Consider the following 17,752-nt stretch of genomic DNA (forward strand, 5'->3'; position numbering starts at 1 on the left):
GATGTACTGACACCTATGTTCAAGCATTCAATGCTTTTGTTTATTGACATTCTTCACAATACAAAAAATATACAGAATACATACTGTATACCAAGTCCAGTATAAAAAACATTACAAGTGTTATTTTTTTTTTTCCATCGATTGAAATCTCGTCTTCAATTAAAGATTTTGGAATAAAGAGGAAAAATAAAACAAGGCACAGCCGGTACTGAGAAGCATAGTGCATATATTACATACAATACCACACAAGTGGAAAAACTTCACATTGTGTTCACCATTTTATTTTTTTTTTTTATTTTTTTAAACTGACCAAGCTCTCTGCGCAGAATGAGTGGCTAGCTAGCCTTTTGCAGCTAGTTACACATCACTATTGTCCGTCATGGACAGGGTCATGTGGAATTGTGCTGCATTTTATCACAAAGAGCCAGATGTCTCACAGGCATCGTGGCATATGGCTTTTTACCAAGTGCTTTCAACCAATGGATCTGAAGCAACTCAAGTGCAAAAAAAGTGAGGTCACAATCTGTCTCATAATACATTAGTGAAGCAAATTTTGACAAACCCAACAAGAGATCACTACTGCTGCAGATGATGATGATGATGATAATGACAAAATGAGAAATATTCAACAAGCGACAAATGAAAATGGAAGGGTTTTACCAAATCCTAAATCAGGATTTGTGGCTGGTGGGGGACAGGAGCAGGGAGGAGGGTGTTCCTTCCAGGTTTGGCAGGGGGACAGTCATGTGCCCGTTGATTAGGCTGGGGAACTGTGGAGGAAGAGAAAGGGGCTGAGAGTTAGTTAGAAGGGGACGGAGGCTCTATGAAAGCTGCTTTCCGGTGAGGAACTGCAGCATTGTCACTGCTCTGATTTCCTGTTTTTTTTTTCATTGTCTTTCTTCCTTTTTTTATATGTCCCCTGCACCTTGACAACAGAAGGAAAAGTCAATGTTATTTGTGCATAAAGAATCCGGTACGATGTGTGGGTGTGTGTGTTAGTGCCTGTGGAGGGGGTGTGTTATATGTGTGTTTCACAAATGAGGAGCAGCTCTTAAACCAGTCGACCCTGTTCAGACTGGCTCCCCTGGGCTCAAACAGGAAGTATTCGCAGGATTTCCTCTCCCTCTCGCGAGCACTGAAACAGGACACCTCTGCTGGATGTGCTTAGTAAGTCTCAACTAGTTTCTCAACAGTTTTAGAAAGAAAAAATTACAGGTTCAGGCTATAAATACTGGTACCAGTAAATACTTTTATTGGCTTGTGTCTACAATTAGACACTAGTTCCAAAATGTTCTTGTCATAATTTTTAATTAACGACTGCTCGGAAGAACAGCACTAATTCTACCTGCAGAGCCTCACAGCTTCCGCCTCAGCTTTCAAACAATAATCCTTTGAGCACACAATCTGTTCTCAACCCCTGCTATTTTTATTCCTCTCTCATTTTCTCTATGGGCACACCTGTGTGTGTGTGTGAGAGAGAGAGAGCGAGAGTGTTTTTCTGACCTGGAATAGGGAGTTGTGGCCCTGCAGCCGGGCGGGGCTGAGTGGGGCAACGGGACTCAGGCTGCTCCAGAAGTGGATGCCTGATAACAGAGGACTGTGGGCCAGCAGCAAACCAGAGGGAGTCTGTAAGGGGGAAAACACAGAGCACAAGATTGAGGAGTCCATGCATAAATAACAAAAGCCTACTTTTTTTTTTTTAAAGACAAGCAGAGACCAACTGGTTGAAGAACATTTCTCTTAGGGCTTTGGTAATGCAAAACATACTGAAATGGTACAGGGACGTGTATTGGCGTTTGGAAAAACAAACTGACGGAGCAGGAAGGAAGTCTGTGGTTTCTTCCCCAGAAAACAGGGGTGACGTGAGGAGTGAGAAGGTGGGGGCTGTTGATTGTAGGGTGGGGAGAGAGGGGAGTGGGGTCCTAGAGCACTTGGAACACCAACTAGAGAGAAAACATATGAAATCAATTTCTCCCTCTCTCCCCTGGTCTTCTCCACCTCCCCCTACTTTCCCCTGTGTCACCTCGGAGAAGTGAGCCAGTGTTGTGTAGGGACCAGCCCTGCTCACATTATTAATGGAATTATTGGAGCATATGGCATCACTTAGGGACTCTTCCCCAATCTCATAGGTTGGGCTTGCAGAAGATTTCTGTAAATCGCTTGTTTTCCTCTCTTCTCACTTCAGAGCCCTCAAAAGCAGACAGTGTTGAATGCTGTATTAGTGCCTTTCTTAATCTATGGACAAAGCTCTGATATGGCCAAGTAGTTTTCCTTTGTAACATAACTTTAATACAAACCCAGCTTTAGCAGATATAGATTATGATGATGCCCACGGCAGAGTCTTTAGGGAAATGGCAAAGATACAAACCAAGATGTCCTGGTTCTATAAGTTTGGCTCTAATTGTACAGCAGAAGGAACTACAACAACTGTACTGTAAAAGCTAAATCCATCTCAAAGCAGCCATGTCATTTGAAGCTAAAACAACAAAAGAGGTCAAAACTAACTGAATTCACAGACTTTACCGTGCTTTAGTTGACCAAAATTTACATTTTATTTTTATTTCTCAAACTTTAATTTGAGAATGGGCATATTTCAAGACGGCTGATGTTTCCAACACATAAACATTCTGGCAGTAATTTTGGCCTTGACCCCACAGAGGTGTTTACTGAAAGGTTTCATCCCAAACTAAACACAGACTGACTCATTAAAATCAAAATCTTCAAATTCAGATTGCACAAATTTCTTCTCGACAACCTGAAACCATACCAAGTTGCCCTTTTAAATAAATGTCTATTTGTCCTGAAATTTGGCTCAAGTGAAGACCTAAATAAATGTAGTGATAGTATTTCCACCAACACATGCCAGGCTGTGTCACATGTCTATTGCTGGAGACACACTGATATTATACTCACATATCCCATCATCTCTCCATGCCAGCCAGGACACCACAGAGAGAAGATGGAAATAGATATCCTCACAGAATTATTCTTATTTTTTTAATAATTTTTCTGCTCACTCACTTCAGCTTTTGCTGGTAGAGTGACAGGATCTCTAGCTAGCTTTAAATTACTAAGAGCAAAAATAAGAGAACTTGCAAAAATGTGTCATAGGGCAGCACTGGGGCATGGAAACATGTCCTGACAAGACAGTGTTAAACGGGTTTTAGAGCAATCCCTGTGAACAGGGCGCACCACGCTACCAGAAAGAAACAGGTGTTTCCCAAATGGTTAGATAACATCTTGAATGGGTCACTACTGCCCAAAGCACAAACGTAACCACACTGTCTTTAAACCATCTGACTCGTTTCTACAAAAGAGGAAAAAGCATCGTGCTTGCATCTGATTACAGGGAATTATAGTTGGGTATTGTACAGATAAATCGTTTTACCTGTGCAGTGAAGAAGGCAGGAGTGAGGGAGCCAGATGGCAGTGCTGGGCTGTTGAGGGCAATGGATCCGATGTCGCTGCCCGTCAGCAGCAGGGATGGGGAGATCTCCAGAGCTTTAGGCTTTTTGCTTTTTGGTGGGAGTCCATCTCCTTGGTTACTGCTACTATTAGAATTAATTCTATCACTGCTGCTCCTCTTCTCAGGAGGCTGCTGTGCTCGCTCTCTATGCCCAGAGGAGAGGTTGAGGGGCTGAGAGCTCTGGTCAGAGTCCTCCTCCTCTTCCTCTTTTGCATTAGGGGTCCAGCTTCGGCTGAGCCTGGTGTGGGGGGAGGATGGGGATTGAGGAGGGAGATTGGATGACTTGGGTGAGAAGTAAGACTCGGGTTTACCAGAGGGAGGAGAGCTACGGTCATTGGCATTTGTACCAAAGCGGATGACAGAGCGTGGCTCATCCTGACGCTCCTGCATTGCACGAAGAAGCTCAGGCTGGTTCTGCAGGGAGCTGATGCTGAAGGAGGAGTAGAGACCTGAGTGGAGGTAGTTGTTCCGACAGTGCTGTGCCTCCAGGGCTGCCAGGGTCCTCCTCTGGGCTTCCTCCTCTCCTTCCTCTTCTTCCTCCTCCTCTACCTCTAGCCCAGGGGTCTCTCCTTCCTGGAGGGGAAACCGACCAGAAGCTAGGCCCATTTCAACCGCCTGTGGGTCCATCTTCAGGATCTCAGGGAATGACACAAACTTGTAGACAAATTTCTGGCCAATCACCTTCTTGATGATGTTCTGTGAAACAGACAGACACTATTAATAATCTCTTTACATCTACCCTGAGAGCATGTACAACCAACTGATTTTACTTAAAGAAAATAAAACACAGCAGAAGTCGATTATCACAGGAGTGTTGAAAACCCATCTGATTTCAGCCAAGGCAAGCTGCCACACTGAGAGGGTAGTGTGTTAAGAGTACTACAATGTAGGCAGAGCTCTACTGTGCATTTAATGAGAAAGAGGAAGTGGAAGTGTATCGAGGGAGATTGTGGGTTTTTAGAGAAGCACAACAAAGACTTTGCTGCAGTACTACACTCCTTTCTCGTACCTTCAGGTCCCACTGTAACAGCTGCTATTACTTCATTAGTCAAAGTACTACACAGAATTTTCTCTTGTCCTCGATCAGTATTCAGTTTCTCACCTTGTCATAGTAGTAGCGCAGGGCTCTGCTCAGCTTGTCATAGTTCATGTTGGTCTTGTTTTTGCGTAGTCCCCACAGCTTGGCCACTTCCTCTGACTTCAGGAGCTTGAACTCGCCATCTGTTGACGTCCAACATATCAGGTGCTTGTGACTCTGATCAAGCAGCAGCTGCAGCAGGAACTGCCAAAGAGTGATGGCACTGTCCATACCTAGAGTAAGACATGCAGATGGCAAAAGATCAACTCAGACAGTAGGCAACATCAAAACCCTTAGGACATCTTTAAAATCCAGATGTACTCTTCACTTGAATTTTATTCTGACCTTTTCTCTAATAGATAAAAGTGGAACATCACCACTTAGATGTGTCAGCTGACAAAAACAAAAGCACCAAAACTACCTGCTAAATTCTGCAGTGACTGAATAGGCTCAAATTTAAAATCTCCAAATGAAACACACCAGGCAGCTCTTCTGTGTTTACACTGTAAAGTAAATTTTTACATGACTAAATTAATTGTCTATTAAACATAACTTGTGCATTTGTGTTTAAAATAAGATTTGATGTTTCATTTTTATTAAATGCCTTTGTCCCTGATTTCTTTATTTCCACTGTGCTTTACTCCAAACAGACTAAATTAGGTTACTGGCTGAAGAGGGAACGGCCTGTGAACAGTAACATGTGGTGTAAGGAAGGACTAGACCGGTGATGAATAGAACAGTGTGTTGAGAGTATAGTGAAATGTAGCAGCAGCAAAAGAAAAAAAAACATAAAGAGGAACAACAGCTCAAGCCAGAAATATGCTGCGGTTCAACCTGGCCCTCGCTCCACAGGAAGAATGACGGGCCCAGGGTGGGTTATTCCTTTAATAGAGGAATGTGCAGCCTCGAAGCTCCTGTCTGCCTGCTAGGAGCTCACATTTTAATGCTGGGGGGAATGTTTAAGTGACTGCACGCTGAAGACATCGACTCCATATGTAAGGGTTAAAGAAATTAGTTGATTAATCGTTTAGTCAATTGACCAACCCGGGGGGAAATCTATATTGCTATCGGTCAGGTTATAATTTTGGCACCACACCTCAAATATTTTAGACCTTATAGATAACACAGTGTTATCTGTGGATGTGAGCAGCAATTAGTGACTGGCACTAAAAAAACCAATACCAAACTGGCCTTTCCTCTACTACATACAGCATCTCAGTCCAGTACAGAGGGAAAGAGAGAGGGAGCACTGAACTCATTTCCGACACAAGCCGTCCCCTGAGTTTTAAATCTGCCATGTGAAACTACAAACCTGTCAAAGTCAGGACTTCCTCCTATTCTACATTCAAGGACAAATTGTGAGGAGAGGGGATCCCACAGCAGGGGAGCATTTCCCCAGTCCTACCACACTTCCCACAAAAATCCCACTGGGAGAAGCTCAAAAGATCAAATCATTGTCCCCTTTCCACAGCTCCACCCTTTATCCCACTCTGAACTCAGACTTGTCTGGGCTTTTAAACAGACTTTCAAGCAAATGTAAAGTTTGTCCATTGAGCTGACAGTCTACAATTAGGCCAGCGTGACTTCTAAACATTCACCTTTGCACGCTGCTTCAAATACAACAGTGGATCTTTTAAGTGTCCTGCAGCTACTGTGTTTACAAACTGTAAAGTACAAAAGTGATAACAACCTTACTACTGACATACGACATGGATCTTACAGTAATAGCACTACCACACAGACATATCATAGCAAAGCCTTACAATGACGTAGCTACAGCCACTTTGAGAGCCGCAGACATGGAATAACTCTTTCTAGGAATATGATAGACATTTTGGTAGAGGACAAGGATCACTGCAGCCTACTCTGTGCGCACAAAGCCGTCCAGTGTGTTGGCTAAACGGAAACTCCTAATGTGATTAGATGCTGTGTGCAGACATTACTTAGCCATGACTAAATCTGCTGTCTTCCTGTTCACGCTGAACCTTAAGAGGGGCCAATCAGAAATGCATTTAAAAATAGTGGCAAAAAACGGGGGCTACTTTTGCAATGTCTCTTCTGTCTTTTTAGAAGAGCTACAATTGTATCCAGGAGTTGAAAGTTGCAGTAAGAGTTACGCACAGAGGCCCGGATCCGTCTTCTGCCCCACTGACTCATTTTCAAGATGTGGCTCGGACCGAAAGACGGCACAGTTGTGTCCGCATCTAAACATGAACTGATGTTACTCTCGCTTGAAAAAAACACTCGATCCTCAAAGTTGAACACAACTCGAAACATTTTACAGCCAAGGCAGCTCGTGTAAAGTAAGGACACCGTCGCTAACCCAACTAAAACGGTGTTATTTCACTGTCTACAAGCCTCCAATTAGCCAACAAAGCGCTGGTCACAGAAAGATGTCCGCTTTATTTCACCTTACCTGCGATCTCTGGCTCGTTTTTTTCTCCGCGGAACTTTACGGTGAAGCTTGTGGGACTCCCTGCTTTCCCATGCTTACTTCTGGTCTACACAGTTGTGCTGGACTGAAATAGGATCCTGGGCTTTTTCTCTTTCTGAGCAGGAAGTTGGAGCGGGCAGACACAGAGCCGGCTGACTTCCTCTCCCCTACGATTCCCCAGGCAGTTTGCCGTCTGTGTAAACACACTTTTCCTCCCCTCCTCTTCGCTTCTGCCTGCCCACGGACGGCCAGCAGTGGGCCTACTCTGTGTCAGCACACATGGCGCTAGAGAAGCTCGTGCAAGTCAGTACGCTGACAGTGAGCAGGCTCATGTGATGGTTTCAGGTACACTCGTTAATTCAAACGCCTACAATCACAGACCAAAAGTCGTGGGATTTTATGACCTATTTATTTAAATACATTTTTCCGAAATGAGCAGTAAGATTGATGGGATAGGCATGAGTGGATTTAACCATTTTTAATAAAGAAATGCAGATTTTAGATAGTAGTAATGCATTTATGAAGATAGGATAAGGGTGGGGGGATTACAGATCTAACAGTAATAGATAAACCGATCAGACTTGACATTATGATCAACTGTGTATTGTAATGCAATTCAGACCAGTGGCTCTGCCATGAACGCTCCTTTTACCAGACTAGAACGTCTTAGTGTTAGAGATTATTACATTGCATTAAATTGCACAGGTGGTCATAAGGTTATGCCTATGGCATCCTGGTGCAGCAGTGGGTTAGGCTGCAAAATTGGGGCAGGATGCAGAAGGCCGCGGGATCGAATGCCACCCCGCCAGGTGTGGCCCTGGCCCCGCCAACAAGGCCCACCTTGGTGCCGGTCCAGCCAGGATGAGCCAGGGTTGAGGCAGGAAGGGCATCCAGCGTAAACACTCATGCCAAATCCTTATTTCCTTATTTGGATGAAACATAGAACATTTGTTTGATTAACCAGATTTCTTAATTAGCACAATGCCAAAAACACTGTGGCAAATTCTGATAACTACTGAACTCAAAAGATGTGAAAACTAAATTAAATGTATTTTTTCCAATTTTATACTTAATAATTTTTTCACATTTTTTTAAGGCGTCTGTTTTGTTCATCCCATCCCATCGAGCACACCTTTTTTCAATAATTTGATTGTATTAGAAAATATTTGTAATGTCTGAACATTAGTTTATTGACAGGCTTAGTCTTGAAATGGCTAAGACCTAAGATGCAAATTTCAGGAATATCTGATGAATCTAGTTTAAAACAAAACAAAATAAAAATTAGATTAGTTGAAGGGTTTGTATAAACAACTAAGGCAAAATTTAGATAATTGCATTGCTGATAAGTGAAGTAGGATCCTTGAAGCTACAATTTGCAACACAGTGCTGGCATGAGAATAAAAAATAAATAAAAATAAATAAAATCAGTCCACTCTGCTTTGTTTAGTTCTCCTCCCTGTGGCACTCAACTTCTACATTCCTTTTACTTTCTGTAACACTCCATCCATATAATATACTTCTTAAATAAATAAATAAATACATTGGAGACTACACATTATTATTATTATTATTATGTGCAGACTACACATTTAAGAACATACTATGTGTTGATAAAACATAGAAGTCTTCAATTATTGATTCATTTGTGGCCATACAGTTCATCGTGGTACTATGTACCTTTATAAAGCTGCGTTTTGACCAGAAAGTTCATGGTACTTTTTCCAGGACTAAAGTCCAAGAACCTCTTTGCGGGTAAAAGTCGCCCCCAGTGCCTCGTAACATTTCCATAACAGTGTGAAAGCACATTTTAGATTAAACAAAGTTGCCCCCCACCCACTGTCCCAACTCACTTATCGTCCGACACTCAGTACTTATTATCTGGATTCATTTTTAAATGACCCTTACAGTGATCATCTAAAGTGCAGCTACTGCTTTTTGTGGCAAGCAAACAATCCTGCTCAGCCCAAAGTAGGAAGTGCCACGGGTTTAAAAGCTGGGTAGTATCTGACCAATCAGCTACATTTGACATTACAGGCCCCAACCTTCAGAAAATACTATTCCTAGGGACTGTTCTAGGATGAACAACTATGACTACGAACTATTTAAACCCCCGATTCTTCTTTTTATGCTTACGCTGATGTAAATTGAATACCATTTAAGGTGCCTCATTCTAAGGATACTTGGTCATATTGTTGCCAGTATTGGTTAGGACATTTCCTTTATATCCAACATTTTGGTTTTTACATTAATTCACTGCAACAGACTAACTTCACTTTGAGCGCTGACCTGTTGTACTAATTGACAATTAGCTCGTATTTTACAAACTCCACTCATCAAGTTCGGAAGTTTAGGTTTGACGCCGATATATCACATGAGCGCATTTGGATCAATATGTCCAAACATCTGTGTTACCGACCTGTGGAGGTCACTGAGCTCCAGAGTTGTGACACCGTCGAGGCGTGACTCCTAAGGGTGCATCTGATTGGCGTGTGAACTTTTTGCGAATTAAAGTGGTACAGTGAGAGCGCCAGACCGCGTTCAGTGCAGCAGATCACCACAGAAGCGCGATGCCTCGTTTTACTGTCCACATCAGAGATGAGTGGCTTGCAGTGCCATGTCGGGACTCTACCAACACCATCCGGTGGCTCGGACAAGAAGCTCTTAAGCGTTATATCAAGAACAAACCAGACAACGGCGGCATCACGTCTGTGAAGGACACTCGCTTCGTTGTGCGCAGGTGCCAGGGTTTGGGTTTGTTGGACGCTGATGACACCATCGAGGATGTCCTGGAGGATAATGACTTTGTGGAGCTTGGTAATGAACATATACATTGAAAAAATAAATAGTATGAAGGATCTGATATCCTAGATGCATGACTAACTGTGCACAATTACGGACAGCCAGAAGTGAAATAGCTTATATGTTTTATATTTTTATAAATGCATTTCTTATATATTTTTTCAATGTAAAAGTCATGCATCTAGGATATCGGATATTATATCCATTTCACTTATCACTCAATCCAAACTTTTACTTCCAGCTATTGAAGGAGATACCATGTCTCCTGACTTTATCCCGTGTGAGCCTGGAGTTGCTTCTCTGTATCCTTAAATGCATATGCCATGCAGTGCACAGTACCATTTATTAAATCAGCTTTCTGAATTGTTCATACCTTTATTGAAGTTTATCCTTGAGTAAACTATGTTAAAAGCTCAGCAGGATATAAAGAACCTAAAGAGGTAAGTGCTAACCCATTTTCTGAAAACTTAAAAACATATGGTGACTTCTGTCTAACACACATCTCAATATACAGTACATTTCCTTGGATGGCAACAGCTTGACATCAACAGATTTGGTCAACTTAGGCAAGGGGCTCTACAAGATAAAGGTAACGATCTACAAGGTGTATCTGGCGAGTATTTGATCATCTTTTACTCAATGTAATCATATTCTTTGGGAAATTTTTAGCTGACTCCAGAGGCAGAAAGAAAAGTTGTGCAATCCAGAGAGCTTCTGGACACCATTGTCAAAGAAAACAAAGGTGAAGATGCATTTATAAATGAATTATTCAATGACTACGATGACATTTAATTCAATGACCTTTATGTCAACTAAGTTATTGCAAAACTGCAGTTTTTGAGAAACAAATTATCTGCTTAAATTATCTGTATCTCTCTCTTTGTTCTTCCAGTTGTCTATGGGATCACAACAGGTTTTGGCAAATTTGCCCGAACAGTTATTCCTGTCAGCAAGCTCAAGTAAAGACAAGTTTTTCTATATATTTCTGTTGTCATCAGAAATTCTGTTTAGAGATTAAGAAAATTCATGCAGTATGTTCTGGCTGACAGCTATGCCCATTTAAATTCTTCAGGGAGCTACAGGAGAACCTGGTGCGGTCACACTCAGCAGGTAATAAAAGTCTCAGTATAGCTCAGTTGTAAGTCTTTAGATTTTAAAATGTCTAAACATTCAATGTTATAGGGCCCTCTGCATTTGTATCATTATCAATGCTATACTGTGGTGTGTAGGTGTGGGAAACCCACTTAGTCCAGAGAGGACCCGGATGCTGCTTGCTCTGAGGATCAATGTTCTAGCCAAAGGGCACAGTGGAATCTCTCTAGAAACCCTTCATGCCATGATCCAGGCCTTCAATGGTGAGCTACACTTGTACCCATCAGCATTGCTGATTAAACCTGAGCTGTCAGCTTCGGTTGACTGCGATACCACGGATACCTTGAAAAACGTTTTAGCACTAAGGAAGCAGACTGTCATGCAGCTAATGATTTCTAACTCACTTTGGACCTGCAGCTTCCTGCCTCTCCTTCGTCCCAGAGAAGGGAACAGTGGGTGCCAGTGGAGACCTGGCACCTCTCGCTCACCTGGCACTAGGGCTGATGGGAGAGGGCAAAATGTGGTCCCCCAAGAGTGGATGGGCTGATGCCAAATATGTAAGATAGTCATGATAACGTTCTTTGGCTGTACGAACTTGATTATTGCTAAAGGAAATGGGCCATTTGCTTTTAAGAAGAAAAATACTTGCTTTGTGACAATTGACCCTTAGCATGTGTTGTCTCCTTTTATTTTTGGCCAGGTACTGGAGGCCCATGGATTGAAGCCAGTAACACTAAGGCCTAAAGAGGTGATATTTAAACCCACTATGCTCCCTAATATTTGTTAAACATACTAAGTTGAAATAACAGGGTGTAAAATATTGCTGAATTCCAGCTATTACCCAAAATAGGCAAGACATGTTTGAAAACTGTAATAGTATATAATAGAGTTGTTACTACTGATACGTGTAAATTTAATTTTAATTCAGCAACTCTATGTTAAACAAAAATCTCAAACTTTATATCGTACCTCATAATATATTAAGTAATCAAATATTTGGATGTAAAATCTTAAGTGACAAAGTTTTACCTACCGCCATCAAATGTAGTGGAATAATAAGTAAATTGTTTAACTTTGTTATACTGTTAAAATACTACTTCAAAATTTCTCTTCGATAACAGTTAATCTTTGTACAAATTGTACAAGGCATTGAACACAAGCTTTGTTTTTTTCCCCTGACTGTGTCCACACAGGGCCTTGCTTTGATTAATGGCACTCAGATGATCACCTCTCTGGGGGCAGAGGCCGTGGAGCGAGCTCTGGCAATTGCCAGACAGGCAGACGTCATTGCTGCTCTCACCTTGGAAGTGTTGAAGGGAACCACTAAGGCTTTTGACAGTGGTGAGCAGTGATGGTGGGGGGAAAAAAAAGAAAAAAACATCCCAAAACCAAATATATAAATATAATATATATATATATTTACCTCTAATTTAAAGATTTCTTACCTTATACAGCTTCTCTCAATTTCTCGTGTAATTCCATATAGACATCCATTCGCTGCGGCCTCACCCAGGACAGATAGAGGTGGCCCTACGCTTCCGCTCACTGCTGGACTCCGATCACCATCCATCCCAGATTGCAGGTCAGAGTACGAATCTATATTCTAAAACACAGAATTAAGGCTTACTGAGCACACATTTGGTTTGTATTTAAATGCCACAGAGGTTTGTGGATATTTAGTACTACTACGAGCAATACATCAATAAAGGAATACTTCTACCACTGTTTCTGAGTTGCAGCACAATGTGGGTACTCAATTCAATATTTAGGATGATTTGAATACATAGATTGCATTAGAGGTATTACTATAGCTTATAGTAATATTATGCCTGCTCTGTAGTTTACCAAAATATTTAGCACTTATTGTGTGTCCTCTGGTGTTGGCGTATTTTACCCAGAGTCTCACAGATTTTGTGACAGAGTCCAGGATGCTTACACCATGCGATGCTGTCCTCAGGTAATCCCAATTAAAGTTTATTTATACATTCCCTAATCACAAGTTTATCCCAGAGGGCTTTACAATCTGTATATTACACTCTCAATTTGGAAAAAGAAAAACTCACGGGTTCTCATTTGGTAGATCCCAAAGGAGAGATAGCACTGGAGTAGGACTATACTTCATGTCTAGTTCAGTTGTTGCTGAGTATCTCTTTCTGTACACAGGTTCATGGAGTTGTCAATGACACTATAGCGTTTGTCCAGAACATCATCAACACAGAAATTAACAGTGCCACTGACAACCCTGTATCCTTATTAATTAAGCAAACTAGAGCATAAGCATGTTACATGCATCTAGATCTGACACTTTTGGTGTATACTACAGAGAGCATGTTGCATTGTACGGAGAACAAGGTGTGACTTGTTTTTCTTAATGGCCACACAAGATGGTGTTTGCAGAAAGAGGTGAGACCATTTCAGGTGGGAATTTCCATGGAGAATACCCAGCAAAGGTATGTTCATCACATCTGTGCAAGTAATTTAAGATTGAAACCATCTTTTGACATTAGCCATGTATTTTTTTAGCTCTCATTTTTTTTGTCTTGGTCTCCGACAGGCTCTGGACTTTTTAGCTATAGCAGTCCACGAGCTGGCCTCCATCAGTGAAAGGAGGATCGAGCGGCTGTGTAACCCCTCTCTAAGTGAGCTGCCTGCCTTCCTTGTCACCGAGGGAGGACTCAACTCTGGCTTCATGATTGCTCACTGTACTGCTGCTTCATTGGGTCAGTGTGCAACCCCCCCAAAAGAAAACCAAACACCATGAGAATGAGTTAAAAGCATTATATTGCGTGTTATGATTGTATTAGTGTGTGGTAAAATAGATTTTTCTTGGTACAACTAAATAGGTTGTAATACTGAGCATTAATTTGAAGTAGAACTGGTTTAACATGATAGTTTCAAAAAAGTTGTTTGTATTTATGTTCCCTCCACTGAAAGAGCCAACATTTGTTTTATGTCTAGTTTCAGAAAATAAAGTTTTGTGTCATCCATCTTCTGTGGACTCCTTGTCCACCAGTGCAGCCACAGAGGACCATGTGTCCATGGGAGGCTGGGCTGCAAGGAAGGCCCTGAGGGTCATAGAGCACGTGGAGCAAGGCAAGTCCCTGTTCTTGTCCCTTGAGTTGTTATTGGTTTATTACCATGACAAATTAGAGCAATTATGTTTATTTCTGAGGAACAACATGATAAGGTTGCCAATTTTATGTTTAGAAAAACAGTTCATGAAATTATTTTAATGTAGGTTCTGTAGGTCAATTTTATGTCTTAAACTGACAGTTTCAAAGAGGTCGCTTCTTGGTTGCTCTGACGCAAACAAAGTGCAAAGGTAACATTTTGTCAATGTACACCAACCATGGACAAAACCTGATGAGCAAACATTTACATGGTTGGATAGCAAAGCTCACTGAGTGTATGTATCTCTGTATGTGCATATGTATATACATATACATACATTCAGTGAGCTTCGCTATCCAAGCATGTAAATGTTTGATCGTCAAGTTTTGTCTATGTCCGATGCTTCTGTTAGTTCTAGCTATTGAGCTGTTGGCAGCCTGTCAGGGTATCGAGTTCCTCCGCCCACTTCGCACCACCACTCCACTGGAGAAGGTCTATGAACTTGTGCGCAGTGTAGTCAAGTAAGTCAAACAGATGTGGCCAGGGTACAATTTTAAGTCCACTGAAATTATGTGCAGGATAGTTAATATTTATCCACTCTTCCACATCTGACTCTTTCACTCTCTTCCCATCTGCCTTTTACAGACCGTGGATTAAAGACAGATTCATGTCTCCAGATATTGAAGCTGTTCACCGTCTTTTAATTGACCAGAAGGCAAGTGTTAGCTCATTTGGAGTGACTGTAAAATGTCTTCATCATACACATAAGCTCCACTCAAACAGAAATACAGATATTGCTTTCAAAATGTATGTTTTCATTCCAGGTGTGGGATGTGGCCAAGCCTTACATTTACAAGTATCAATCAGAGTACATCCCTGAGTCCCGTCCCGTCTCTCCTACTGCCTTCTCCCTGGAGTCTCCAGCATCACCAAGGAAGCGTATTCATCATGAATGAATGCATTTTATCACCTTTGTAAACCAAATCTATACTTTCATTTTGGACATCAATGATTTTATTACTTAAGGCTATTTTGCTAACTTAAAAACTTAATATACTACTATATGTAGATCCGGTTGCCATTTTATTAGTTACACCATTAAGAATACAATGTAACCCAAAATACCTGCTCAGTACTATGTTTTTTTATTTGCAAAAGACATTTTTAAATTTTGTCTGGCACTGTCAGAGAGGTCTTGATTAACCCTATGTGTATTATTGAAGTAGTATTTTGAAGTGGTGTTGAACTGGACTGCTTTATACTGAGAGTTGTTTGCAACAAAAGGGGTAAAATATTTTTAGAAAGTTTCAATTTAGTGGAGTCCAGTAAACCACCACCACCACTAAAGTATTAACTCAGTGCTAAATGTAGTTTTAATCAACATCTCTCTGGGGTTTAAAAAAAAACAAAAAAACTTGATAATAAGATTTGTTATCTGGAATATATTGCAGTACCTTTATGCTTTCTCAAGCTATCCAGTAAATTTGTACCCTATGAACTATCTAGTGTATGTTAATTTCTTTAATAATTTCTGAGTGTTGAACTTGCATATACACTGCCCTACACCACTGTGCATTACAATGGTATTTCTCCAACTTTCTGTTGTCCCTTTGAGATGGGCCTAATTTAGTTTTTATTGCCATATGACTACCTCATCCATTGTACCAGTTTCATAGTTAATCTTTTTTATTCTACAGCACAAAGATGATAATCATTAAATTTAGTCTAATAATTAATTTCCACCTTGTACAACAACAGTGAAAGTGTTCAAAGCTGCATTCTTTAATAATTTGCATTATGAAATAATGCAATGTCTCAACCCATCGAGATGATCTAAAAATTCAGGAGCACTTTTCACCTCTGATTAGCCAAAAAGAATAGGTCAAACCACTGTTTAGATCTCTGCACTGGCTTCAGGTAGCTGTGCAAATCAGGTTCAAAGATCTGACACTCATCTATAGAGTGGTCAACTCAACAGCACCTTCCTACATAAACACTCTCATCCAGGTCTATAATCCCTCCTGTCCACTGCACTCTGCAATTGAACGGTTTCTGGTGGTCCCTACACAACAGAGGAAAAAATCCCTAGCAAAGCTCCTCAGCTCAGTGGTCCCACAATGAAGATAGGAGCTACCAAACTTGCACGCTCAGCACCCCCACTCCCGATATTTAACAGGTTTTTGAAGACTCTCCCATTTCACAACCTCCTATGCATCTAGCTATTAAAAATAAAAGTTTCTTATCCATCCTATCTTGAACTTCTTTCTCAAGAAACAGAAACACTTTGTGTTTTAATGCTTTCTCCTTCATTTTTTGCTTGCTTTGTACCTCACTAATGAGTCATTTTGGATAAAAGCATCTGCCAAATGACTAAATGGAAATGGAAATTAACTTAACCTCGTGATACACCAACAGTTCTGGTTTATGTGGTGGAGTAGACCTGGTAAAAGTATTGAGCATTGTAGTAGAAATATTAATATTAGTTTTAGTGGTACTAGTGATATAATCTTATAAATTCACTGCTTTTTCATTGAGATATTAGGCAATAATATCAGAGAAAACGTTTGTAGAGATCAGAACTTTTAAATGTATGATATATCTTACCTAATCTCTATAAAAATATATTTTAGTAGTAAACGTACAGCAGCTGCGTCAGAAAAGTGGGAAAGAAAAAATAAAAAAACTTATTAAAGGAGCTGAAAACAAATGTAAACTTATTGTAGCTTACAAGAGTTTCTCAACAAATATCCACAAATCAGAGGCTGGAGCCAGAAAAGTATTAGCAGTTAAAATTCCCATAAAAGAGTTATCCATAACACTCATATTTTGTTACTCAACTGACTGATCATTTCAGTTTTGAAAAATTAACAAACCATCAGAAGCTACTTCTTGTTAAAATGCCTTTATGGAGTTTTATTAAAAGAGCACTCATTGACAATTGATTCCTAAAACTCAAAAGGACATATACAGTGTAAACAGAGATGTGTTAAGGTCCAAGCACAGTGCTTTTGCTCTGCATGTTTGTTGACCTTAGAAATGTAAGTTTAACAGAAACTTCTGATCGCAGGTGAAAAGCACCTACCTGTCCAGACTAGGAGCTACTTTGCCACTATGAAGTTCTGCAAGGAAAAACCTGAGGAAGATAAAAATTGTATGTTACAGATGTTAAAGGGTAGCTTTAAAAAAAAAAACAACAACATGTATTCAAAAGGTTATACAAACATTTATAACAAACAGTAACACAAAGGCCATAAGTCCTATGTACATAAAAATATTTCAACTTGACAATAACGGCTTTGTCAAGATGTGCGTAGCTTCTCTGATATGGGTGGGATCATGAACTAATAGGTGCTGTTCAATCAATGATCTCAAATGCCATAGTTTTGCTTATTAAAATGCATATCACTGAATAAAAAGAATATGATTGTTTTTCACTCCAACTACAAACACAGGCTTAAAGTGCAGTACCTCCTGATTAAACATAGGACAATGTGTTGCCAAACCTTTATCTTATATAGGTCTCATGCAGTAAACGAGTTGCATTGTGCCATTTTTAATTTCTGTCTGCAGCTCACGTGCAGGCATACACAACGGATATCAATACTGTAAATTTATTTCTTTTTTGTAACGGCACGTGATGTGCCTTACACCTTTGCAGATTGTATGAATAAGTATTCTAACACACCTGCAATTAAAAACAAAATAAATAATAAAACAAAGTGTTTTAATCAATACAAATCATTAGTCCTACTTAAATTAGAGGTTTTTAGAA

At 40.5% G+C, this 17,752-nt stretch overlaps 2 protein-coding genes across 5 annotated transcripts; one reads left to right on the plus strand and one right to left on the minus strand.

The window, feature by feature from the left end:
* Window positions 1–18: 18 nt before the first annotated feature.
* Window positions 19–7,240, minus strand: LOC137126071 (ETS domain-containing protein Elk-3-like). Its single transcript, XM_067502494.1, has 5 exons — window positions 6,961–7,240; window positions 4,569–4,777; window positions 3,389–4,162; window positions 1,504–1,626; window positions 19–770 (listed from the first exon to the last, which is right to left on the minus strand). Exons 2-5 carry the CDS (start codon window positions 4,773–4,775, stop codon window positions 672–674), a joined length of 1,203 nt encoding a protein of 400 aa, XP_067358595.1. The 5' UTR covers window positions 4,776–4,777; window positions 6,961–7,240; the 3' UTR covers window positions 19–671.
* Window positions 7,241–9,444: 2,204 nt separating this feature from the next.
* Window positions 9,445–15,478, plus strand: hal (histidine ammonia-lyase). Of its 4 annotated transcripts, XM_067502486.1 has the most exons (20): window positions 9,457–9,792; window positions 10,019–10,079; window positions 10,190–10,217; window positions 10,292–10,366; window positions 10,447–10,519; window positions 10,670–10,736; window positions 10,850–10,887; window positions 11,007–11,132; window positions 11,287–11,426; window positions 11,570–11,617; window positions 12,063–12,210; window positions 12,356–12,451; window positions 12,768–12,826; window positions 13,033–13,113; window positions 13,254–13,319; window positions 13,424–13,589; window positions 13,828–13,962; window positions 14,393–14,501; window positions 14,626–14,695; window positions 14,805–15,478. In XM_067502486.1, the coding sequence occupies exons 1-20, from the start codon at window positions 9,546–9,548 to the stop codon at window positions 14,934–14,936; spliced, it is 1,965 nt and encodes a 654-aa protein (XP_067358587.1). In that variant the 5' UTR covers window positions 9,457–9,545; the 3' UTR covers window positions 14,937–15,478. The 4 variants fall into 4 exon arrangements, with proteins under 4 accessions (XP_067358590.1, XP_067358588.1, XP_067358587.1 ...); XM_067502489.1 differs by lacking the exon at window positions 14,393–14,501 and having other exon boundaries at window positions 9,445–9,792; window positions 14,805–14,944; XM_067502487.1 differs by lacking the exon at window positions 13,033–13,113 and having other exon boundaries at window positions 9,453–9,792.
* Window positions 15,479–17,752: the final 2,274 nt, after the last annotated feature.

This window comes from Channa argus, chromosome 4 (genome assembly GCF_033026475.1).
Source record: "Channa argus isolate prfri chromosome 4, Channa argus male v1.0, whole genome shotgun sequence".
Classification (NCBI taxonomy): Eukaryota; Metazoa; Chordata; class Actinopteri; order Anabantiformes; family Channidae; genus Channa; species Channa argus.